The following is a 26,190-nucleotide window of genomic DNA, read 5'->3' on the forward strand; positions in this document are numbered from 1 at the left end:
CCCCTTCACCCCCTCGCCCCGCCCGGGCCTCACGCCGCCATGGGCGTGTGCGGCCGCACCGGAGCCGCGGGGGCGGGGTCCCGGCCGCCCCGCACGGGCAGGGCGACCTCGGGCTTTCTGCTGAGGCAGGGGAGGAGGGAGGGGGGGGTCTCGGCAGCGCTGCGCCTCTCCTTGGGGAAAGGGGGCTGGACGCCCCGCCGGGAGCCTCCTGGGGCGGCCCGGCCTTCTATCTCTCTGCCTTCGGAGAGTGGGGGGAAAAGATGTCTCCCGTGCTGCTGCCTCCTGACCTCTAGGAGTGATTTCCACTCTGAACCAGGTTTGGAGGGGGCGGTGGGATTCTCCACCCGACGGAGAATAAAGTAAAGCCTCTGGCCCCCTGGATTGCTGCACTGGACTCCGAACGAAGAGTGTGGGATTCCTGGAGTCTCCTAAATTCCTGATATATATACACATACATACACACTTTAATACAATAGAAATATCTATTATCCAAGAAAATGGAAGAGGATAATGGAGGTGTCTTCCTTTGATCTTCCAAACCTGCAGGGAGTTTTAAGGGAAGGGTGTGGGGGAGAGACTGCAGCCTTATCCCAACCCAAATGGGGCATTGTTGGGCCTGTAAACTTGCATCTAATACTGCTTTATGTAGACTAGGAGGAGAAGATAAATTAAGGCTTTTACCTGTCACTGCTGCCCACTCATCCTACACCAAAGGGTGAATCTTATTTCCTTAGTTGCTTCTTTTAGAAAGAAAGACTTGAGATCACAGCTGCCATCATAGCCCTCATGTAGTCTTGAGTGGAAAGCAGAACAAAGTGGCTAGCAGTCACAGGCTTTCTGTGGATCCAGTGTCTTGTAATTCTATGTGCTTCTGCAGGGTAAAGAAGATGGTAGCTGAGGTGATACATACCATTTTTTCTTTGGGGGCCAGGAGTGTGTACTTTGGTGTGTGTCCACATTTCTTCTGAAGTCAAAGGAGGGTAGCCTGTGTTCATTCTCCCATGTCTAAATTTTTTGCCTTCTATTGATCTTCTTTTGTCCAGCTCTCTTGAAATCTAAGCTAACAGGTTTTGTCTGAATAAAAAAAGTGATTAAACTGATGCAAACCCGGATTTGGACTTCACTCGTGACCACCTAACCTGAGTTAAAAATTGTGTTAGCAGCAGGACATTTACAGTAAAAATCTAATTAGCAGGCAGATGAGCACTTGTGTGTGAGTGTTCCTTGCATGATTGGTATTCTGAACATAAGTTCAAATACATACCTGTTTTGAGGAGCTGCTAGGCCTACTGTAAATAGACTGGGTTGCATGTAATTTGTGAGATTCAGCTCTCTAGGATGTCTTTCATGTCACATTTTAATGTATATTTGAAGAAACAAAGCAGTAGTTCCAGAACCTGAAAAATGATGGGAAGTGGGCTTGTATCAGTGTATGTGGCTCTTTACAACATGAGCAGAGTTCTGCTTTGAAAGCTTTTCCCTGTTGAACCTGCCCTGTTATTTAAAGGATGTGAAGATTGAACAGCTGAGGTGTTTACTAAACATTCTATTGGTCTTTTGACTAATAGTAAGTATTAAGAAAGACAGCCTATTAAAAATAATGTCTGGGAGGTTGGCATTGAGGTAAAAAATAAGTTCCCAAACATCTGTTAAAGTAAAATTAATAATTTGAAAAACCTGGAAAAAACCTTTTTCATTTAAAATATGTCATAATAAAAAGAAAAGTTGGAAATAAAGCCCTTGGAAATTTCCAGAATGCATGTAGAGGAGTTTGGCTAATCTAGAAGCTGAAATTGCCTTGGGAGTTCTCCTGTCTTGTGTTTCTGGTTGTGGAGAGTCACCTGGGGAAGAAGCATGGGTGGGAAGGGATGTGCCTTACATCTGTATTGTCTTGCTGGGCTGTGAGGTATGGCTGGGGGGACCAATAGTGAATTTTTTTTCTTCTTTATATATGAGAACTAAAGAAGCACCTGTTGTCAGTGTTATTTTTGTTGGTGGTGGTTTTGTTGTTTTTTATTTTAAACAAAGAAAAGACAATAACTTCTGGGGTGGAACATTGCAATTCTTGAACAGTGCTGCTTTGAAAACCCAGTGACTGTTTGTAGTGTGGTCTTGTGCCATGAGTCACAGATTTGGGTGTATGCCTTTAGCTGTGGAATTAGTGAGAACTGGAAGGGGGAATTCAAATAAAGCAAGCATTTGCCATGCTGCCTTGATCTGCACTCTTTACTGTTGAAGTAATAAAAATAATGGTAAGATATTTTGTAGGCTCTGCAGTGGTATTTAGGTTTTGTATCCTTGTCTTAGTCCAAGTTTAAATTGCTAAAATAATTGATTCATCAAAATGGCAAATTAAGTAGAAAAGAAAATAATCAGGGAAGCGCAGGATGAAGAGTGTAAAGAAGTATTCAGCTAGAGAATGAAAAGAGCAATATATTTTAGCTTAACTTTTTGGAAAAGCTTTTGCATCAGATTTTCAAGTACTTTACAGTGGGAGTATTGTCCCCATTTTACAGGTGAAGAGTGTGCCACATTTATCCTGCCTTGCAGAACTGAGAGGAAAAGCAAAGCTTTCCTAGCAAAGCAAAGGTTTCCTAGCTCAGTGCTAGGGTAGTCACCGAGCTGTTGGCTGAGAAACCCAGGGGTGAAGTGGATCCTGTATAAATGAATTGTGTCAGGTCTTAAGGTGAAATATAAATGCAGCTGTAATATAGCTGAATATTTTCTAGAATTACCAGTTGAAATTATCACATGCAAATAGAAACAACTGCAAGCTGAAGCATGCCTTCAGGCATGGAGGGATGAAGCTGGGAGGCTTTGTGCTATTTCTGCATAAAACAGAGGGTAAAGCTGTGGTTCTCCTGGGCCTTATGAGAAACTTTTGCCACTGGTTGCAGTCTTGGAGATGAGGTGGTTTTGACCTTGGTGTAAATCATTGCCTGGTTGCCTTCTAAGCCGAATCAGGTTTCGGACACAGCCTGCAACTTGTTTAGGGTGAGATTTTGATGTAATTGTAAGTGTATTACTAGCTCTCCTTGTGAATTTTGTTGACAATTAAAGTGGTGCCAAAGACACGAGTGTTAAACAGCCTATTCTGTACTAGTTGTGAAGCCTGTAGGTCAAGGTGAAGGCATGCTGCAGGGCAGTGATTAATAGTGCATGGATGTGAAGTCCATGGGGTCCTTGGTTGAGGGCTTCTGGCCACAGAGGACACAGGTTCTTATAAAAAACCATTGTATAGCAGACTGAGCAGTTGAAGCAAGTGATAAATATGGCAGTGTTAGTGCTTGCAGGATTGTGCAGTTCGGCGATCTGTTGTAAATCAAGGAGGAGAAGCCAGCTGTGCTTATCAAAGTATCAGGGCATCTTGGAACTCAGTTCAGTAAGTAGCTTTTGGGGGTGAGATGTAGCAAGTCTCTTGTGTTCTGTAGTGCAGGAGTTTAGAGGCCTTCAGTGGCAACTGGAGTTCGTGCACTCCCTGGCTATGGAGTCCGTAACAGAGCTCTCAGCTTCCCTTGCCAGAGGAGGCTGCCTGCTGCCACCAGCTTGCCTTACTTAAGCCTGTACCTATTGCATAAGCCTCTGGGGATATTTACATAAAGCATAATTAAAAATCAGACATAACCTACCTCCTCCAATGAGTAGAATTAATAGTCAAATGGCATGCACTCCAGATCAGTTCAGTACTTTGAGATTTTTTCTGGGGCTTAATTTTTTTTTGTTCCTCACCCCCCCTGCTCCCAATTTGAGGTCTTTTAGTTTTTAAACTGGGGTTTGAATTCAGAATAAATAGGTAGTTTGTTTTAAATTGGCAATGTAGTCTGTTAAAGTCATTGCAAGGTTATAGAACCTTCTCAACGTGGCACTGCTTCTCAAGTGGTATACACAAGGTATCTTTGGCTTCTCTGGTTAATTTAATGCTATTATTAAGTATCACAGAATCAGAATCACAGAATCATCCTCTTAGAAAGGACCCTGAAGATCATCAAGTCCAGCCATAACCTAAATCCACCAACCATAACCTAACCTATACATTCAGTGCATATACCTTTCTTTTTTCTTTATTATATTTGAAATAATGTAAATAAAAGCTTTTTTTTTTTTTATCACAAGGAATAGAAATTCAAAAAGTTGGTGGAAATTCAGGTAGAAAAAAATAGAGAAGACTTTTCTCTGAAAACTATAATTTTCAGTTTAGCAGTTGATGTTTGTCTAATTTCGAGTAGCTCTTTCAAAGGTGAGGAAGTAAGAGATAAAACAAAATGGAAAATTTTCTTCAAGAATTATTCACTGTTTAGAAAACATCAGTAGACAATGGTTTCAGGCTTAAAGCTGTGGAGAACTGGGTAGTAGGGTGTTAATTTATTCCCAGCCTGATCAAGCACCTAGTTCTTGGAAAAGTCTTGGTAGGTGTTTCTGGAACTTTGAAAGTCTGGCCTGTGGTAGCTAGCTTGTGTCCAGTTCTGGGCCCCTCAGTTCAAGAAGGACAGGTAACTGCTTGAAAGAGTCCAACACAGAGCTACAAGGATGATAAAGAGAGTGGAACATTTCCCTGATGAGGAGAGGCTGAGGGAGCTGGGTCTCTTTAGCTTGAAGAAGAGGAGACTGAGGGGCAACCTCATCAATGTTTACAAATACGTTAAGGGCGAGTGTCTGGAGGACAGAGCCAGGCTTTTTACAGTGATGTCTAGTGATAGGACTAGGGGCAGTGGGTACAAACTGGACCATAGGAGTTTCCATGTAAGCATCAGAAAAAAGTTCTTTCCTGTGAGAGTGACAGAGCACTGGGACAGGCTGCCCAAAGAGGTTGTGGAGTCTCCTTCGCTGGAGACATTCAAAAACCGCCTGGACACGTTCCTGTGTGATGTGCTCTGGGTGATCCTGCTCTGGTGGGAGGGTTGGACTGGGTGATCTTTCGAGGTGCCTTCCAACCCCTAAGATTCTGTGATTCTGTGAAACAATCTAGCTGGTTATGCTTAATACTTACTATCCAATAACAGTTAAAAATGAACTGATTTCTAAATTTTCTGACAGAACCTTTACTTCCCCTCAGTGCAGCTTGACCCAGATGAGTACATGACCTAAAATAAATGTCAGCAACTGTTTACTAATGATAGGTGTAGAAAGTAAAGATGTGAAATACTGCCATATAATTATATAAATATGCAGTGCTGCATCCCCTTGGTAAGGAGAGATTTACCAAATTTAGCAGAACGTCTATATTTAGGTACAAATTTGCACATAGGTTTCACCGATCAACTGGTTAGAGCACGGAGAGAAGGGTTCATTTCAGCATTAATGCAAATCAAAAATAGGCCTGGGGAATCTCAAGTTCTTGTATTCTGACTTAAGTTGGTGATACCCAACTGCTCCCTTGTGGGCTTGATAATTGGAATGCTTTCCTCTCTCCTCTTGTCTCAGAGGATCCTGAAAGGATCCTGTAAGGACAGCTGGATGATGCTGTTGGGACATTGTCCTGTGCTTAGAGCTCAAACCATACCGGTGACAGAAGAGTAGGTGTGGAGGGAAGGAGGATATAAAGGTAATCCTTTTCCTGTGCACACATGTGGCCTGCCTGTTAAAACTATGAGCAGCCCCATTACTGGAGTGACATGCTTTCTGAAGGAGTTCAGAACTGGGGTTTAGATCCTGCAAGTGAGGAGGCTGCATAGCTTTGGTCTTAATAGGTCCTTTTGAGTCCTTATTAGATATACAAAGGTTCCATAGAAGTATTGAGCTGTTGTTGGGGGGTAAAAGTGACTCTTGGAATTAAAACAGAGACCTGTCTGACTTACGTGGAAAAAGGAACCCTCCCTAGATTGGTTTCTCACTTAATGAAGCAAGTAAAATAACTTCTGTATCTTGTTTGAGGACTCTCTGCTGAACTTGGTGTTTAAGTTAAGCTTGGAAGCCTCAGTCTTCAGTAGGATACTTCTGTTTTCCTTCATCTTTCCTAATAGCAGTCAATGTGCTAAGGAAATGCCATCTAAAGTCCTTGTGGAAAGCTGATCTACCTAATGGCCATGTCCATGTACTGGCTACTGTCAGGAAAACTTCAGATGTTTTCAGGTACTTTGGTAAATTTAGGAAGTTTTTGGAACGTGCCTGACCTTGGTTTATTTTGAATAGAAGCTTCCTCATTGATACCTTGTATGACCTTGGTCTTCTGTGGTAAGCTGAGGATCAGTTTAACTTTCAGATCATAGAAATACTGATTTTTGTAGCAACCTTGTTCCTGCAGTCTGCATTATGAAACCATGCTGCCTCTGAATAAGAAGGAAAAGTGGGTACAGATCAATTAATATTTGGATTTAAGGGTTCATTTAGTTAGGACAATATGTTTGTCTGCTCTATAACCTTTTGGTACATCTCATTAAGAGATGGTTTCTGTATTTTTTTCCCGTGACAAGTAGCTCTCCCTTTTTGTTGCAAAGTTGCAAAGGTTTCATTTTGTATCTCTTTAGAGGTATGCAGAACAAGTGAAATTTATCCCTATTAGAGGACAATTCCCTTCTTCTACTCTTGCAACTCATTACTGAAAGAGTATTTTCTTAGGTAATGTTGATTATTTGAAAGTTTTGTAACATACTGGAAAATTGTCTCAGTTTTTGCAGTATTGTGCATCTTCTGTTCAAATGCAGGTAGAAAACACTACTATAAAATGGAAGTAAAAGAATTGAATTAATCCTGTGCTGGATCCTGTTAGTTCTTAACTGTGTTTCATGGGACATGACCACTTACTCATTTTTGCCTTTTGTTTAAGTGGGAGTTATGCAGATTTTTTTCAAACTTCTTTTAATCTTTAGCTCTTCCAGAGCATCCTGGAATATGAAGGAATAGTGTCCTTGTCTGAGAGGGGTTACTCATGGTTGGGTTACTGTGTCTTGCTTGTCAGAATGCTGGTGGTGAGAAGGAACATGTGTGGCTGGCTCTTCTGACCATGGTAGGTTTTGAAGGTTGCCTAACTGTATACTGTTTGTCAAAAAAAAAAAAAAAAAGGGATGTTTTACTGACTGATGAACAGTGGGGCAACTGAAGAGAACCTTTGTGGCTGTTTTAGTGTTCATGGGCATTAAGTTTTGGCTGGATCCGTAAGTTATTCTCATTTGCCTTCAATAACACAGAGATTACTAATTAACTAAGGTTTTCTTATAGGAAAATCCCTAACCCTGTTGTACCCTTTCTTTTCCAAAATAATGAATAAAACTAGTGGTGTCACATGGTGGGTAGGTAGTAAATCAGTTGTATTTCAAACCAAGGGAAGAGAGGAGATCAGCTTTCAGGACTGAATGATCTACTGAGCCATGTTAGTTGATCACGGTGGCTTCAGAGCGTTGCCTGTTTGGAACATGTTCATCCATGATGTGACAAGGTGGGCAGGGGAAAAGGGACTCTTTGAAAGTGGATGCTTAACATTTAACATTTCCTAAAGACCTTATATAAATATACATAATTTCATTATTTTTCTAAAATAGTTACATTTAAAGTCCCTTTTACTGCTACATCTTGAGTTTTCAGTTTCTCATGTTTTAGATGGTCATCTCTGCTGTGTTACTCATTGTAATAGTTTCTTTTAAATAGCTGACTGATGGATCAGTTGTTACATTATTGTTTCTGCTGGTTTTGCAGTAGTAGAGAATGCACAATCCTGTTTATAGAGACCTTGAAAAATAACTTCCACTTGCCTCAGCTCTGAGAACAGCAGAAAGCCCAGTGTGATTTTCAGTTTGGTATAAGCCTCTATAATTTGAAGTTAACTAGTCACTTTAAATGTTGAGGCTTCTCTTTGTCTGAAACATATAGGTTGGCCTGGGAACATACTGTTCAATTACTAGACCAGGCTAAGTTAATCAGATCTACATGTATGATTGGTTTCTTTTGTGTGTGTTAGTTAGTTAGTTAGTTGGTTTGTTTTTAAAGCACTGTGCCTCTTTGGATTGACAGGAGATCTTAAAAGGTCATTCCCAAGAAGGTGGTGGAGAATACTTGCCATCTTGGATGAGTGTGAGCTTTTACATCAGCAAACAAATGTGTTTGTTCATCTTCTGTTTTGAAGTTGCCTTCACTTAGTTTTAATGCTTGTGGTTCAATACTTGAGCAAGGGTCCCACCCTGAAAGCCCTGGCTAAATTGGTGCAACAATCCTATTCTATATTCTAATAAATCAGAATATTGAGTTACTCCTGCTGTTTCTTGGTTTGGGTTGAGTAAAGAAGAGGGGGGTATTTCTGCAGGATTATTAGATGAAAAAAACCAGAGGGCAGGAGAGAATCTTAAAGTACATGGAGAAGGTGGAGCACTGAAAATATGTTTTAGAGTTGACCAAGGTGGAATAAGTGAAAATACGGAGTGCATAGTGCAAGTGATGCTTATTTTAGTGATGTTTGCTGATTTCCATTCAGTGGTTTTCTTCAGTATGAAGACTACATGTCAAGAACAGTCACCTCGTTTACTGAGGTTAGTGAGAATTTTGGATATACTTCAGCTGTCAATTCCAGTTCTCTAAATGGCAGCTCCTTGCTGCAAGAGGCTCTTTGTATATATCAGGAAAACTTAGTCATAATTAGTTTTGTTTATCAGATACTGAATATATGATAGTTGCAGCCTGGTTTTTTAAGTGCATTATTCCCCCCCCCCCCATAATGAATGATATAACTAATGCTTTCTTTTCTGTTATATAGAGTAGCTTTCTAATGTTGCCAGCCTCTTGTACCAAGAGGACTCAATCTGTGTGTTCTGTGGCTTAGGTTTTTTGAGGGTTAACTGGGAGTGTAGTTATGTCTTATTGTTGTGGACTTTAATAAAAATTAATTGGAGATTTCTTGTTTGTCAAAGAACCAAAAGTCAAACAGCTCTGTCCAGAGGTGTGTCACAAGGTGTAGATTGTAGTATTCAGAACTACTTATATTGGTGTAAGGGTATCTAGTGTCAGCTGATTGCTTAAGAGAGAAATTAGGTAAGTGGTTAAGTTTACATGAACCATTTGACAGACTGTTGCTCGTTAATTCCTGCTTATGTGTTTCGTATTAGCACAAGAAAATGAAAAACCCAGGATCAGTGTTCTGTGGTATGAAAGAGTAGTTCCATAATGTTCCAGCCTTAATTTTGAGAGTTACTTGGGGTGCCAGGCTTGAGAACCTGTGATGGGGCTGGACTGGGCAGAGGAGCTGCCATACAAATGTCAGGCCTCTTGTTGCTGGCTGGCTGGCCCATCATTCTGGGCAGCTGAGGTTCATGCTGAGATAAGGCTGTGTGTGTGCTAACACATGAATTGCATATGGCATGGATTTATAAATGAATGGCAGACTTCTGGACCCACTGTGTGCAAGAGGCACTTAAGCTTTCTCACTGGAGACAAGGAGAGATTGTGTCCATCTTTGTTCTATAGCACCGTTTGCAAAATGAACCTGTCTTTTGAAATGACAGTTCACAACCCAGATCCTATAGCTGCTTGTTTCATTATCTGATAATTGCTTAATATGTATTGGAATAAAGACTGTCCTTCAGATAACCCTGCCTCAAGTTAGTCAACTTCCTATTGTAATTGGAGCTGAAAAGATTTGCAACCCTCCTCTCCCCCTCCCAACCTCATCGCCTGCCTATAGAACTTGCAGGAGGCCACTGGGAAGGCACCAACAGCTCTGCTCACATAGCAAGGTGGTTGGGTTTGTAGTCTTGTGGGGAGCTGATCTGATCTAATGGCTTTCTATTCCCAGAAGAATAATGTTACAGCTTATTAGACCCCTTTGTAAATCCATGAAATTCAGTAAAGTGGTAGAAAATTATTTGTTCCTCCCTCCCGCAAGTTTTCTCCCTTTTTGATCAACCCACAAAAGTGTCTGATAGCTGCATGACTTGTCACAAGATGAGCAGTGACTGGAGGTGGTGCTTCAGATACTTTGTGCTTTCTCTGTTGAAGTGATGGTGACCCCAAGCACTCTGTAGCTCCCATGGGGTTTTGGATACTTTGTAATCACAGGATTCATGGGGGCCAGCACTGGAAGATGATGTCTTGATGAGTCACAGATTTTAGTGGCTTCTGTCAGGCTGAAGCTTGTTATTGAAGAAAATGTCTTCAGAAATTACAGTTCAGGCCTAACAAAGTGGGTATGGTCTTACATCAAATTATGGCTGAATTGTTGTTTACATTGTTTATATGTTGTTCCTGTGTCCTGACTCAAGTACTTCTCTGAAACATTTATTTGCTTCCTCTAGCTTTGAAATGCCAAGAAAAAGCAGTGTACTTAGGTACCACTGATAATTGTGAGAATACCCCCATTTGTGTGTGGTTTTACTGCTATTCCTTTGTGCCATCTCTTGAACCTGAAACAGTAATGCCAGGGAGATACCTGAAGTAGGTGCAAAGATGTTTGACTGGTATGGGGAGAGGGGGCAGGTTGTGTTCATCTTGGGATAAGCCAAAGCCAGACATTTTGTTTGTGTCAGGAGTTTACACCAGGGGTATAGTTGCGCACTTGTCACAGGAAACTTAAAAGTGCCATGTCAGTGACAAAGTCCTTCATTTTACTTTTTCTTTGCAATTATTTTTAATATTTTTGAGGCTGATATTATTTATATATGGAATTGAAAGGAGTTTGATGTCAAATTTCAATGCAAACTCGTTTTTGGCCTTAACTTAGTGTTATGGTATCTGATGTCCTATCAGTATTCCCCAAAACTTTTGAAGCAGGATTATAAGTGGTAATTAGAAATTGGCATGCAGTGTAATAAAAGACATGACAACATAAACTGTCAGGTTGATCAAGCAAAACCACAGTGTCTTCCTGGTGTGATCCTACTATAGTGTTGCACATCTTGTTAATTGTGGAATGAAAATAATTTAAATATAGATGATCTATTTCAGCTTCATAGGCATGAACTTTCAGCCTGATCTTCAGGCTTATGTTCGTCTTAAGGAAGCCAACGTCCCTCTGTGTGTAGTCAGATGTGTTGACACATCTGTCCAAATGGAATTATTATAGGAATTATTAGGAAGCGTTACTAACATGAGAGAGAAAATCAGGTAGTAATTTATTTGCATAAAAAATAGGAGTTATAGGGTCTCAGTCAAGGGGTCTCAAGTTTGGGATTGTTTGTGGATGCTCCACAAACACAGAGCAAGGAGTGTTGTTACCCCAGGGTAGTATTGGGATGTATTTGGAAAATGCAAGTTCAAGGAAATAATAGCAGCTTTCTCTTTCATATCAACACTTTTTGTAAAGATAGTCTTCCCAGAAGTACTGGTTTGACACCAATGGAAGGAAAAGATAGAAGAAGCTGTCTGTGTTGCTGCCCTTGCCTGCAGGAAGACCGAATGGTGCAGCAAGAAGCTTCTCCATGTCTGGAGCCTGTGTTAGTAACAGGCAATTTTTGAGCAGGTCCAGTCTCTTCTGGAAAAAAGTACCTTTTTTTTTTTTTTTCCAATAATGTAGGAAAAACCAGTTTAGACAATATTAGAAATGTGTTTCTAACCGTGAGTGTCATTGCCCATCTTGCAAGAGTTGCTCATGTTAGTTGTGATGTTAGTGCTTGCAAATTTGTCTTCACATACCCCTGACCTGAGGTAAACTCAGTCATGGTATTAACATATAAATGCTGATGTAGTTGAGTCCAAATAGCTGTGAATGTAGCTGCTGTGGAGGGAGGAACCAGTGGTGTAACTGGATCTGCAGTTCTGTGAGGCTGCTCCAGGCCTTGGCAGAACTTCAGGAAAGGTCTGTCATTCCTGTGGATGAGCGTGAAACACGACATATGGTGAAGCAGCCTGATGTTCAGCATTCTCTGGTATCTTCTTTGGTTTTTGATTGTCAGTTATTCCTTGTTACAATTGTTTTGGCAGTTAGAATAATGTCTTGAATGTACCTTGTCAAGTAACATGCTTATTGACTCCCCAAAGTATCTTGCAGAATAATCCAAAAATAGCACAGGGACTGGTTACTCTGTCCCTTTGCTGCAGATCTGATTAGGATAGAGCAGAGTGCCTAAATTTTGCCACATGAGCAATGTGTTAAGTCTTCTGGGAATGCTAACATAAAATATGCTGGGTTTTTTTTTTTTGTTTTGCTTTGTTGTTTTCTTTAATGAAGTTTATTTTTTGTTTAAAAAGTGAACCTTGATATACTTGGGGTAATTTTATTATTTTTTTTACATTTAAAAAAATGTAGTATGTTATTGTCTTAGGTCACTGCCATTCACAAGAAACATCTGGAGGATGAGCTGATTTCTTACTCTGCTATTAGTGACAAGGTACCTAGCTGTTCATCCTGTCTAGCCTTGTCTTAGTGGTTGAGAAGCTGCATTGATTCAGAGAAATGTCAGACATTCTGACTGGAAAATGCATTGAAACTTGTTCTGGGAGGCTGGCAGTGGTTACAGCTGTCTTAACATTTTGCTTATGGCTTTTCAGTATTTTCACACTGAAGTTATTTTTGTATTGTGGGTATGTTATTAAGCTCTTAATAAAATATCAAAACCAAACATAAAATTTGATGCTCAACATGCAGAAATAATGAAAGCTTGCTGTGATACAAAACAAAGATGAAAATACTGTATACGAAGCAAGATTTTTATGTGAGACTTTAAATGCATGAGGTCTCTGGAAGTACAGTTGTAAACCTAATGAAGAGCTGAAAGGGAGTTAGAGTTGAAGAGAATGGTGAAAAGAGCAGACTGCTATCCAACTTCTTCCATAAGGAAAAGCTGTCTCTGTAATTCACTTAAAGTAGTGTTTGCATAATCAGTGTTAAAAAGACTTTTTTAGAGTTTCCTGTAAGCAAAATGTACTTCCTGTTAGGGGGAGAGAGAAGTTTCCTACAAGTCGATAGATTAGTTGGAAACTGGGATTGCTTAGTTTGAAGAAGAGGATGCTGAGGGAGACCTCATTGCTCTCTACAACTATCTAAAAGGGTGTTGTAGGGAGATGGGAGTTTGACTCTTCTCTCAAGTGAATAATGACAGGGCCAGAGGAAATGGCCTGAAGTTGAGCCGGGGAAGGTTTAGGCTGGGTATTAGAAAGAATTTCTTTACTGAAAGAGTGGTTGGACAGTGGAACAGGATGTCGAGGGAGGTGGTGGAGTCATCATCCCTGGAAGTGTTTAAAAGAAATACAGATGTGGTGCTTAGTGACATGATTTAAGCACTGAACGGGTAGATTTAGGTTATGATTGGACTTGATGTTCAAGGTCTTTTCCAACCAGGGTGATTCTGTGAAATGTTTAGTTAACCCTGATTTAGGTTCAAGAGGTGTGTTGTTGCAGATAATGTCCTGTAAATATGCATGTGAGGTTGGGGAGAAAATGGTCCATGTCTTTAACAAAGTATCAAAAAATGAAGTTTTAAACCTTGCAGCAGGACAACTTCTGGAAGGTCAATGCAAGGCTGATGTTCCTAGTTCTGAGGCTGAAAGTTAAGGTTTGCCACTATGAATGTTCCTGCAATCCTTGCTGGTGCAAAGTGCAGTTGCTTAAGTGGTAGGCAACGTTTTTACCCCTTTTGATATATCTTCAAAATTTAAGACTGCCATTAAATTCAGTGGTGTAATCAAAAAAGTCCATGAATTTGTAATAAAATTTCTCCTATGTACTTCTCAACTATTTGTAAGGTGGAGTCATTACATACACAGTAGTATCTGCCAGTTACCACGTCATGCAATGATGGTTGCAGTAGCAAAAATATTTCTAGCACATTGCTGAAGCAGAGTACCTTTAGTAGTAGTAGACCAGTAGTCCTGGGGGAGAAAATTAAAAACCTAGCATTACTCCTGTAGGTATGGGTGCCAGAAGTCAAGTTCTGCATCAGAGCTTATAGCAGCAGGGAGTCCTTAAGCTGACTGGATGGACACAACCTGGAATTTGAGTTCTGCAGAGGGATACATTTTGCTGTGACTTCTAAGTAGCTCTTCCTTGTAGAAAAAATGTATATTGCTGATTTAGTTCACTAATTTTCTCCTTGATGAATGTTCAGCTCTTTCACACAGTGACCATCTCAGAGCCCTAAATCATAGCCTGCTGTTTGAGCTTCCATGTTTGTGCCTTGGCAGGTGAGATGTCCCACCTGTTAGCCCGCCAGTATTGTGCATGTATCCACCGAGATGTTGGGTTGATGTTCTGGAGCCTGAAAGACACTCCTCCCTGGTGCCCATTGGATTCATCTGTTAGCATTGTGTTTCCCTGGGTATCCACAGATTGGCTTGGGCACCAGGGGATAATGTTACAAAACATTTACAGATCAGAAAGGGGAAGAAGTTAGCACCAGTTGCCCTTGAATAGCAGTGCTCTGTGGAGCTCTCCAGGTTCCTCATACTGTAATGAATTTGCAGATGGCCTGATACGATTTTTTCTTTTTGAAGTATAACTTCAGAACTTTCTATGATTTTAAACTTCCTTAAGGTATTGTGAGGTGTTACATGATAGGGCTGAATATGATGATAGTTCACTGCTGGCATGAGAAAGATGGGGTGATAAATTTGGAAAAAAAAGAGAGAAGGAAGAAGTGACTGGGTCGTGAAGTGGGAGAGGGCAGCAGTGGTGACATAATGAGCACCTCTCATTTCTATGGGATATTTAAGGTTCCAGTTGTATTGAACAGGTAACATCTTACTATGAAGTAGTGTTTTTATCTTACAGTATTTGTACAGTATTTGGGCAAATTCTGAAATACAGTTCTACTCATTGGAATATGAGTTGGATATTCTCCTTGTTTACTTAGTCAAGCTGTCAGAAAACTACAGTGTGTTATGTTGAGTAATTCCATGAGCTTGCATTTGGAGATCATGTGAGCAACTGGTGGGACTGCATTATTGTTGCTCAGCTGGACTACCTGCTTGCTTAATTGTCCTACACAGCTGTTCTTGTCTAGAAAACATTAATGACTGGGGTAATACTAAGTGCCAGCTTGGAAACTGATATTTGGGGTTTGAATTTTAGTCAACTGTGGTGTTTCTACTAAAAAAAAAGATAACAAAAAAATTCTTGTGCTACATAAATTGAAATTACTTTTAAAGTAGAACTGAAAAGCATCAAGGGAAACCATTCAGTCCCTCCTTGGCTCTCAAGACAGTTTCAGCTGTACCATAGTAATTACTGACAGCTTTTTTTAATAACAAAGTAGATAGACTTCTGGTGACAAACTGTAGCATCTCGTAGCAGCCTGCTTTGGTGGTTAACTGTCCAAACATGCAGAATGTACTTTCAATCTTTAATCTGAGTTGCCCTTGCTGTAGTTCAAGAACTTGTTAGTTGTTAATTTTACAATAAACTGTTTTTCATCGAGAGTTTTTTCTTTTGTGGTTTCACCTACCTTTTCTGTGAGCTGACCAGATGATCTGTACAGTTCTGTCCTGTAATCTGTACAGTTGTGTCCTGTAATCTGTGCAGCATAAAAATGATTATGATCGTGCAGTTAAATTGTTTTATATTTTCCTTAATAGTTCAGATCTAGTATAAAACTTCAAAAATGGTAAAATTATTTTTCTGTCTTGGCAAACAGGTTGAATCATTTATTTTGGACCAAGAAGATCTTGATAACCAAGTACTTAAAACCACGTCGGAGTTATTCGTATCGAGTACTGCAGAAGGTGCGGACTTGAGAACTGTGGATCCAGAAACACAAGCAAGACTAGAAGCCTTACTGGAGGCAGCAGGTACTTTCTTTGTACAGTTTGTTTCTGAACCTAACTAGTACACAGATCTGGCAACCTGTAAATTTTGATCCTAGTGAAATATTCACAAATCTGGAAATTTACCATGATGGTGGGTGGGGAGCAGAACATGGAAAATATGGGGGTTTGAGGGTAGCCTGATCCATTTGTTCTGTACATACAAAGTTAGAAAAGTTAATTTGAATTATATGGTATTTCATTGACCAGATAAGGTTACATGTGTTACTTGGGGGAGGATTAAAGTGGAGAGAATGGAAGGAAGTAGACTTGCTAAAATGACTTCTTTTCTGCTTCTTTGGTCAATATATAATTACTAATCCATTACTACAGGAATATATGGGTGAACACTTGTTCCTCTGTTTTGACTTTCACAAATACATTTTTCCATTCTGTAGTCCTGAGATATGACTGTTGAAAAATACATATTAAATGTTCGTGTTTTGGAACTGGACTAAATCAACTTAGTGCCACTACATTTGTTATTTTTAGTGTGAAGGCTTGCATAATTAAAGTCTTTCTGAGGTTTTTTACTTAGGTGTTTGATGTGGATTTGGAAATTATTTGTCAGTTTCAAAATCCCAAAGACAAAAAGATGTAAACCCCCTACTTTGTAAAAAATCGTGTTAGATTATTACAGGTGCATACTCAGGCTAGTAGTAATGTACTGAAAAATATTTTCAGACTTTAGCTTTGAACACACTTTAGATAAAAATAACATTTATTTACAGGTGTAAAGATGTAAAACTAGGTACAGTCTTAGAGGAGATCTTCATTCTGAGGAAGAAAAGAGGGCAAGGGCCTCGGGCTGTTAGTTCTCTTTGCATTTTGAATTTGGAGAAAATTCTACTTGCAAACTAGCGTAGCTTTTGTCAGCAGAAAGTTGCATCAATATAGTTAAAGGTGGTCCCCTAAAATTCTTCTAACCTGTTATAACTCTCGGAGACCAAAGTTTGATTTGCAGGAAGGATAAGAGTATTTCTGGAATACTCCAAGCACTAAGAATTAGAATAGTCTGACCCCTTTAGAAGCACTTTTAGAAATGAAAATGAGTTTCAGTTTCTCTCATGCACCTGATGACTGGTGTGTCCTAAAACCTATTGTAAATTTTCAGTGAAGATGTCTGATGGCTAGTGTTATGAGGGCCATTGGTCTCTGAGGTATGGGCTTTAAAGATAGGGTTGCAGTGTTCAAAATTATTTCAGGTTATTTAACAGATCTGTGAGATACCATTGCTTCCTGTAATGCTTGCTTCAAATTTCTAAGCAGTAGTTGGCCACTTGTTGCCAGGATTAGTTGATTTCTTTTTAATCTGAGGTTTCTGTGCTTTGATCCCGTGAGTGCTTGGCAGGGATGTAGCAAGTGGCCAGAAAAGGAGTCTGGAAGGGAGAGCAAATTTAAGAACTGTATTTTTGTTTGGGGGCTCCATCTATCTCTCTAAAAAGATTGGACAAAATTAATGCCACTTGAGAGATATGTGAGATCAAAAGACTGAAAACACTCTTGAGAAAGTTCCTCAGTTAAGCAGTACTTGTCTTTCCCACTGCGAATTTGAACACTGAAAATATCACTAGGCTAATCTAAAGGAGGCACTGAGAATCTGGTAGTTGATTAATCAAAGCCATAATTTGAACGTGATTTAAAAAGAAGGTAGTGTTTCTGTGAGATGTTTTCATATCTTCATTGAATTTCTCTGGCTGGCCTGGCTGCAAATGCCCTTTCTAACTCCGAGTGAACTTCTAGGTTTCCATGATGACAACAAAGCAGCCTAGTATTGGGACTTGGTATTATTTTGCAGTTTGGGAAAGCAAGTGATTTCTCCTGTTATTTTAGTTGCATTTTAGTCCCCAGCATCAAGTATAGCTTGCAGAAGTAGAAGGCAGAACTACTGCTTGAACAAGTGGTTTAGTTGCAGCCTTGTCTGGTGTGGTTTCCAGGGTAGCTCAGCCTTCGTTGTGATAAACGCATCACCTGTTGGAGGCTTGATTCTGACTTACAACCTAGAGGAAAATTGGTCTTGCATTTAGTGTCTCAGATTTCTTAGGAATGGAAGCACATGGAGAGTTTGTGGCTGTGTCATTAGGATATTAATGAGTATGACTTGCAAAACTTGTTTTGCCTATTCTTCATGAATCCTTTAATACTCTGATCTCACATGGACATGTTGTGTTTTAATTCTGGAAGGTAAGTTCAAGCCACTGCAGCCAGGTGTGATGTTCTTCAGATTCCTTATGCAAAAGTGGTTTTCAGCCAAGGCACTTTTAAGATCTGTAGGAGTTTTTGTTTTAAGTAACTATGTTTATTTGAGAGCCAGTTGGGCCTACATATGCAAGTGTAGAGGTCTGAGATTAGTTGAACTGCTTTAGAATGTTTCTCTATGTTATATTTAGTCACCATAGGACTGCTGCATATATTTTTGCAGTTCAGTTTCTTTATCTGTTTCCAAGAGGACTTAAAAGTATTTTGTAATTTTGGATGCTGAGGGTGACAGCCTTCGGTAGATTTTCTAGCAAGAGAGGTGTGTGTCACCCATGCTTAACAAAGCAGCAAGTGTACATATATGTACATATATGTGTGCACACTAACAGCAGTTAGATTCCTTATGTTTACTAGGTCCACTGAAAATCTGGCTGATTAGCTTTAGTTTGGGCAACAGTACCTTCCTTCTGTAATCTGTTAAAGCAAAGCACAGGCACTTTGTTAATCAACAGCTATCAGTTACTGTATTACAGAATCACAGAATGTTAGGGGTTGGAAGGGACTTCTGAAGATCATCGAGTCCAGGGACTTAGGAAGATCATCCCTGCCAGAGCAGGACCAAAGCTATGGCAGATCACTCAGAAAGACATCCAGACAGGTCTTGAAAGTCTCCAGAATAGGAGACTCCACAACCTCTCTGGGCAGCCTGTCCCACGGCTCTGTAAACCTCACAGTAGAGAAGTTCTTCCTCATGTTGATGTGGAACTTCCTGTGCTCAAGTTTGAATCCATTTCCCCTCGTCCTATCACAGGGCACAAGTGACAAGAGGTTGTCCCTGCCTTCTTGAGGCCCAGCCCTCATGTAGTTAGAGGCATTAATTAATTAGATCCCCTCTCAGTCTTCTCCTCTCTAGGCTGAAAAGCCTCAGATCTCTCAGCCTTTCCTCATAAGGCAGGTGTTCCAGTCCCTTCATCATTCTTGTAGCTTCCGTTTGACTCTCTTTAGTAGATCCCTGTTCCTCTTGAACTGGGGAGCCCAGAACTGGACACAGTACTCCCAGGTGAGGTCTCACTAGGGCCAAGTAGAGGGGGAGGAGAAATATCACATTATTATTTCACATTAATCTTTCGCAAATAATTCACAGTATTATTTCTCAAAACCCCTAGTTTTACCTTCTGAAGACTGAGAAACTTCACTGTTCTATGGAAGTGATGAGTTCTTTTTATCTTCAGAAATTGAAGATAAATTGTATCCTTTTCTTTCAGAAGTTACCCTAAACAAACCAGGTCTTTTGTATACCTTCAGTTTGACTCCTAGTAGAAAAGGAAGAGTTTTGTAGGTAAAATAACCTATGGAAAGAGAACCATGCTGTTTGGAGATGTTTCTATTTTTTAGATTCTAATAGAACAGATTATTAGTATTCTACCAGTGATTGATGTTCTGCACTAGAAACATACTGCTCCAATGTTAATTATGCTACTGTTGATTTCCTAAAATAATATTCCAGCTCTGAAGGCCTATGGTTCTTTTGTGTATCTTCAATATCGTCATTTTTCGGGACAGTGGTTAACTGCTGGAGGATGAGAGTTCGTCCCTGCTCTGAAGGAATGGCTATAGGCTTCAGAGCTGTTCCTCTTCCTGGCAGGTTCCTCCATGGGTCCCTCAAGACATATTCTTAAAAGGGCAAACTTGCCTTCAAAGAGTTCTGGAACGTTTGACATGTTAAAGCTATTTGACATGTTTAGAGCTATTTAACTTGTTTTCTGATCCCGCCTTTTATAGGCATCAGGAAGGTAAAATGGAATGCTTATGTGGTGCAGTCCTGTTCCTACTGTACAGGTTGTTTCTTAAAGAGGAGAGAGAAGGGTGTTGGTGGAAGCATAAAATAAAAAATAAAAATCCTGGATGTCCAGTGTATTCTGCACCCAAAACGCAGAATTCCCCAAAAGGTTGTAAAATGTCAAAATATCAATCCCAGCTGTTAAAATACCCTGTTTGTAGTGTTTTGAATGGTTTTGCAGACTTTTCTGGTAAGTGATGTAGAATGTTACTGAATTACTTTTAACTTGAGGAAATGGCTTGGGTGTCAGTATCCCTAGCAGCAGATCTCTTGATCATGTTCCTTCTCTGTCTGAATGTTGAAGCACTTTGACAACGAAGCATGAAAAAACATATATTCAGAAGAAAGTGGTAAAACACTTTGTCTAGCATTTGAGCACTCAGTGTTCATGTGGAGTATATACACAGGGAAGAGTTTTGTTAGCAGTGAGTTCTTCAGGAGTTCTGCTGGTATTTATTAAGACGCTTGTGAGGAAAATCAGGGTATTTTGTAGATGAACCATGTTTACCCAAGGGTTTGCTTAATGAAACTGATACGAGTAGTTCATCCTTATGTTCAAACAGAGATCAGTTATATACATCCTTCTTTTCTGTTGAAGTACAGAACTAAAGGTGACTAGAAACTCTCACATAGACGGTTTGCTGCTTTTGAGATTTCAGAGGATTAAATGCAGTTTAAATTGTTATTAAGACTAGATTCCTCTTTCACAAGTGTCTGTTAATACCTGCTGAATTTCAGTAGCCAATTCTGGCATGAGGGCCTGATACCGCTCTTTGGAAAGCTGGTAGGATGGGGTGCCATCAGGTTCTGTATTCTGGAACTGGGGAAGGCAAAAAGTAGAAATAATCACCTACTTAGTGGAAATACAGAACACAGGTAAAAATACAAATGGGCCCAGATAAAATCTGGCTGCTTTAGGATAAACTGAAAGGACAGAGTGAGATTCAGCAGTTGAAAAATTGAATGCTTTCCAGTGTATATATCTCTCCATTTATGCACTTGCCAAGCTGTCAGCTAGACCTGCTTTTTTGTGTGTGTGTGAAGTGCCCAAACCCATCCATCATTCACTAACAGCAAGGATGTTTTTGATTAAAATAAAATAAAGTGAATTATTAGAAACTTAACCTCTGAAGGGTTATCCAAGTTCTACTTCAAACTGTAGGAGCTGAGGGCTGCAGAAAATGAATGATTCATGTTTGTCAGTTTAATGGCTGCACCTCTGTGTTCATGGAATGTAACAACTATATCTAGGTCTGTATCAGTGTTCTTGAATACAAAAGAAAAATAAGGTCTTTACTGGGGGGAATCAGAGAGGAGAATCTGTTTATGCCCTGTCCCTGGAGGTTTTTAAGGCTAGGGAGGATGAGGTTTTGTGCAACCTGGGCTAGTGGTAGGGTTCCCTGCTCAGGGCAGGGAGGCTGAAACTTGATGGTCTTTAGGGTCCCTTCCAACCTTAGTGATTCTATGATTCTAATCTGAGAGAAAATTGCTAGAATTTGAGCAAAGATGGAACTTGTAAAAATGCAGCAATATAAAATATGCAATGTGTTTAGCCACATTTTACAAAGTCCAACGTTAGTCCAACTATTTTGATTTATTTTTTTTAAACCAAGAGAAGTTTGTCACCCTAATTTGATCTGGTGTAAAATACTTGGTGATATATGGACACAGCATAGAGATTAAAAGATAAACAGTTTACATTAAGAAAGTTGATATAGGCTTCATTCTAGGCATTTCTTTGGAGACCAAAGTACTACTGAACTACTGAAATTACTGCTGTCATTTTAACTAGAAAACTTTGTCTTTTAAGACACCGGCACATTACAGTGACTTGCTTATTTTCTTTCTTTACCATCTAAAGATTCAGAGTGGGAAGGAATATATGGTATGTGAAACATATTGCTTTTGAGTAAGTTGGATAAACTGAATTTTGTGCATGTAATTGGATTATTAATACTATATTTCTGTGAGGTTTTGCATGATTTTTTTTTTCTAATCTGTTAGGCTTTTAGATTGAAGAAGTCTAGTCTAATACTACTCTTAGTCAAATTAACTTCCATACTTTGAAAGTGCATTAAATGTACCAGCTTCATATTTTTTTTACTCTTTTTCAGTTAAGAGTTTGCTGTGAAGAACAGTTTCATTGCCCTTAAATTTAGTTATCAGACAGCTGAGTATCCTACCAGATCTAAACCCTGTGCTTTTGGAATTCTTTGACAAAGATGATTCTGAGATTTAAAATTTTTTCAGCGGGGATGTGGAGTGGGAAGAGACAGGACAAAGTTACGAGTTTTAATTTGTGAAGTAAGAACATTGGCAAAGTTACTCTTCAATCTCTTAAGTTGTCTGCATATTTTTATGTCTCTATGTATCTGTCTATATAATATCTCAGAAGTTGATCAGCCTTCATGACTGTACTGTGAACAACTAATGCAATTCTCCTTCTGACATGATTTCTTCCAAATCCTGGATATATATTTATTTGTTAACTCCTGTTTTATTTTTTACTTTTGCTGTATTTTATTTTTCATGCAAGTTGGATTCTTCTGCAAGATAAAATTCCCTTTGACCTCCTGTTCCAATATGGGCATATTCCTGGTTCCAAACTTTTTTCCACTCAGTGTTGCTTCAGGACTTGTTCTGTTGGTTCTCGCAATAGCCACAGCCAAAGGAGGAAGGCAGGGAGGGTTTGGGCAGGAGAAAGGAAGCAGTGCTTTATTGACAGTCCTGTGTGATGCCTGACTTGAGATGGAATTTAGCCTGTACCAAGAGGAGATCCTACTCTTTTTGTACGTGGTATGCTTCCTTCATCCATCCAAGTGAAAATAAGCACATTCAGTGGGGTGCAGAAGCTTACATTAGGCTTTGTGCTGCTGCTGGCCATTGGCTCAGAGCTGGCTGAGCAGTGCCGTGGTCTGTACTGGAGAGCTGGTACCCCTTGCAGGGTGCAAGGGGGCTGTTGTGGGACAGCGACTAAGTATCCTGTTTGGTGGTAGTAAGTTGAAGCAAGCTTTTGTTTTGATTGCCTACAGATTTGTGTTAGGGTTGGTAAATAAAGATCCTGCATAGCGATGTTGCAGGTAAACCACTTATGTCTATGGCATTAATCGGGTACAGAAAAAAACCACAACACTAGCTCAAACCACAGGTTGCTTAAAGCCTAGTATCTGGTAAATGCTGCTGTTGACCTGGGTGTCTTAACAGAGTGTGTCTCATTTGAGCGTGATACAGTATCTTTTCTGTATTCTTCTGTTCCATTCATGTGCACGTGTTCTTTCTCTAAACAGATGGCTACTGGTATGATTCTTTCTTTGTGATGCCTGTGTAAGAGGGGAGCGTAGATGTTGATCTTGTGATCTTGTGTGTAATGAAGCATGTTACTACATTTGCCAGTTCATCAGGTGAACTCCTTAAGTGCATAAGGAGAGTGAGGAGGTAGAAGAGCCTGTCTTTTGCTTGTATCTCCTCCAGAAGGAGTCTCTTAATAATTTAATAAAAAACGAGCCTTCAATTACACACGGACTTGGGTTTTAAGTTTGCATTTTTTACTATTTTCTGCATTTGTCAGTCATAATTTCCTTAGCACATGATGATTAAACCAAAGTTTAGAAGTGTTCAGAATAGAGCCTGTGTATTTAGTGAATGCTTCACAGTGTGTAGAAGGTCAGTTCTGAGTCTCCCCACTCAGATTTCTTTTTTTTTTTTTTTTAAGTTCTGGACCTTAATGGCAAAGTGTGGTGGCAGTAACTAGTGCCAGCCACTTAGCTCCATACTGGACAGACTGGTAAGTCAGGTTGGTAGTCTGAATGTGTAGCCACCCCTTCTGGGGCTGGTTGGAAGTATAGTGTGAGAGAGAACATAGTTCTGTTGGAAGCAGGGCTGCTTCCTCCCTTTATGTAAGAGGTGCTTAAACTGTCAAACGTGAGCTGTGACGAGTGTCTCAGGACACGTGAGAGGAATTAACTGAGCTCTTGTTGGCAGACCAACAATACGTTGTTCTTCTATCAGTTTTATAATGATACGAAGTATTCGTGTGCGTTTTTTTAGATGTCAGAAGCAACAGATTACACTGAGTCATTAATACTTGATATGGTGTAACAGATGAATGTTACTTTTTTTGACTGGTAACTCAACTTTGACAAAATATTACTATTCTGTATTTAGCAGGTAATTACAAAAAAAAGTTCATAGGCAAACAAACAGTAATGTAGCACTTGCATAGCATAAATGAGAAAATTTGCTTATTTCTAGAAAGTCAAGGTAGTTTTCACCAGATTAATGAAAAATAAAATAATGTACAACATACTGCTGCTCATCTTTGATTCTACTTATTAAAGCAATATAGTTTATGTTCTTTGTTAATGTAAAGTATTTAAATACTTATGTATTCAACGTATACTAGGAAACTTTTAAAAAACATTATAGCATTGCACAAGTGTAGCTCCATTGTATCCATCAAGGAAGTACTTGCTGTAGGAACAAAAGACATAGTGCAGTTCTCGAAAGACTTGTAGACTTGTGTAAAAAAAGCATCATCACTGAAACAGCAATTACTAACTTGTCATTTACCCATCACCTTTTCATCAAATTTGGTATAGCATGTTAAAACTTTTTGAAAAGTAAAGCTGAAAGATCTTAAGTTCTTGTTATATCTTCTTCCCTTCCTTCTCCTTAGGCAAATTCACCTGTGCTTGTGCCATTCCTGATGGGTGCCTTTGAGAACTCATTTAGACAAACAATCTGCAGTGCTGGAAGTTCCATAGAATGCCAAGCCAGCTGCTTGGATGAAAAGGTTTTCCAGAGTATCAGTTCTCAGTGTTACATACAAAATTTGGGGGCAAAGGAGGCTCTGAGGTGCTTTGGAAGAGGTCCATGGGGGGTTCTGGGATGAGGTCCATGGGGGGCTGTGGGTTTGGTGGAGTTGCTTTGACTGCTTTTTTTAAAATGCATCATATCAAACTCAGTGTTCCATTTTTAAAGCAGCCACCCTTGGATCCAACTTGCAGATGGTGATCTTCTTTGGTTCTTTGTTCTTTTTTTTTTTTTTCTTTTCCTATTTAACCTTGATAGTATAAAATCTTTCTAACTCACATTTGCTCTGGTTCACCTCTGCAGATCTCTGTTCCTCATAGCTTGTTGCCCCAAGTTAGTCACATTACTCAAGTCGAGCTCTGTTGATGCATGGAAAGTGGGAGTGTTATTTCATCTGTCCTACAAGCTGTGCTTTTGTTTATACATCTCAGTTTGTTGCCAGCTTTTGCTGGAGAAAAGTTAGTTTACAAGTTTAATTTTACTGTAAATCTACCAAGACTTTTCAGAAGAACTGTTACCTGAAGAAATTATATCTCTCTGTGTGTAGTTGATTATTCTGCTGTGTGTGTGCGCATACATTTATTTGCTGACACTCCTGCTTGGGTATGTCCTTTGAAAAAGCTTAAGGAATCTGAATTGTTATAAAGGTTAATTCTACCTTTGCTTTTGAATAATCACTTGACTTTTGAGTAACAGAGGAAGGCCTCAGTGAGCAAGAATATTCTAGCCAGCTTGGCCTGGCTTCCAGTTGGCTTTTGCCAAAAACAAGTAAGCAGCATGTTTTGGAAGTCTCTTCAGGGAAAGGGGCATGTACGAAGATTTAATAATGAAAAGAGAAGAAAGTTGCAATGTGGCTGTTTCTTTTGGCTATTAGCCTTCTCCTGTAGTGAGCACACCCAGTGCCTGATCTTCTTAAGCTGTAGAGACAGAATAAGAGGTAGAACAACTTTATTTTAGTCTTTACACAGATAAAAGCAAGGATCGGCAGAGAAAGAATGTAAAAAGTTTGCTTTATAGAATCTTAATGGGTCAGACTTTTCTGTACTCACTATTTGAAGCAACTCCATCCAGAAATTGTCTGTTTGATTAATGCTCGTTAGAATTTCTCTCTGCATTGTGGAGAAGCAGCTCAGTAAAACTTGTGTTGTGTGGTGCCACACATTGCATTTATGTAACCTCTGGACAAAAACTCCATCTGAAGAAACAGAGGTTAAGAGAGACAGAACTTGGTGAAACTGCATCTCTTGATACACCTGTGTCCTCTTTTCTTTTTTGAAATGCAGGAGGATGCTGCAAAGAATAAAAATATGTGATGGTAATAGTCCCCTGGACTGTTTTGTAGAAGGGTGTTTGTTTTTAATGCATTAAGAATAGATGGGTGAATTCTTTCTTCAGGTTGGGTCGTGGTGAAATAAAGTCTTTATTTTCTTTCTGAAGACTATAGCATCCTGTTTTTTGGTTGTTTTATACTCTGTAATCTACTGTGACATTGCCAGAGATCTTATTTTCAGGATGCTTTCTGATTCAGGAAAGCAATTACAGATTTGGCCTCAGTTTCCTTCCAAGCGCTAGAAATGTGGAGAAGAGTTTCAAGTGGGATATTTGTTTATCAATAGCATTCAGAGGTTGAATGTTCTTATTTCTGCATCTCTGTTGTGCATGGGAGCCATATCCTGGTGTTAGTC

The 26,190-nt window shown here is 39.7% G+C and overlaps 1 protein-coding gene across 1 annotated transcript in view; it reads left to right on the plus strand.

Annotated features, from left to right (window-relative positions):
• Nucleotides 1-26,190, plus strand: part of LOC104385735 (ankyrin repeat and KH domain-containing protein 1-like) — a 127,202-nt gene that overhangs the window by 14,468 nt on the left and 86,544 nt on the right. Inside the window, 1 exon segment of the mRNA XM_009994226.1 lies at nucleotides 15,486-15,639. Within this exon segment, the coding sequence (XP_009992528.1) occupies nucleotides 15,486-15,639 (154 nt within the window).

The sequence above is a fragment of the Chaetura pelagica genome, unplaced genomic scaffold, assembly GCF_000747805.2.
Source record: "Chaetura pelagica isolate M959 unplaced genomic scaffold, ChaPel_1.0 scaffold183, whole genome shotgun sequence".
Taxonomy (NCBI): Eukaryota; Metazoa; Chordata; class Aves; order Apodiformes; family Apodidae; genus Chaetura; species Chaetura pelagica.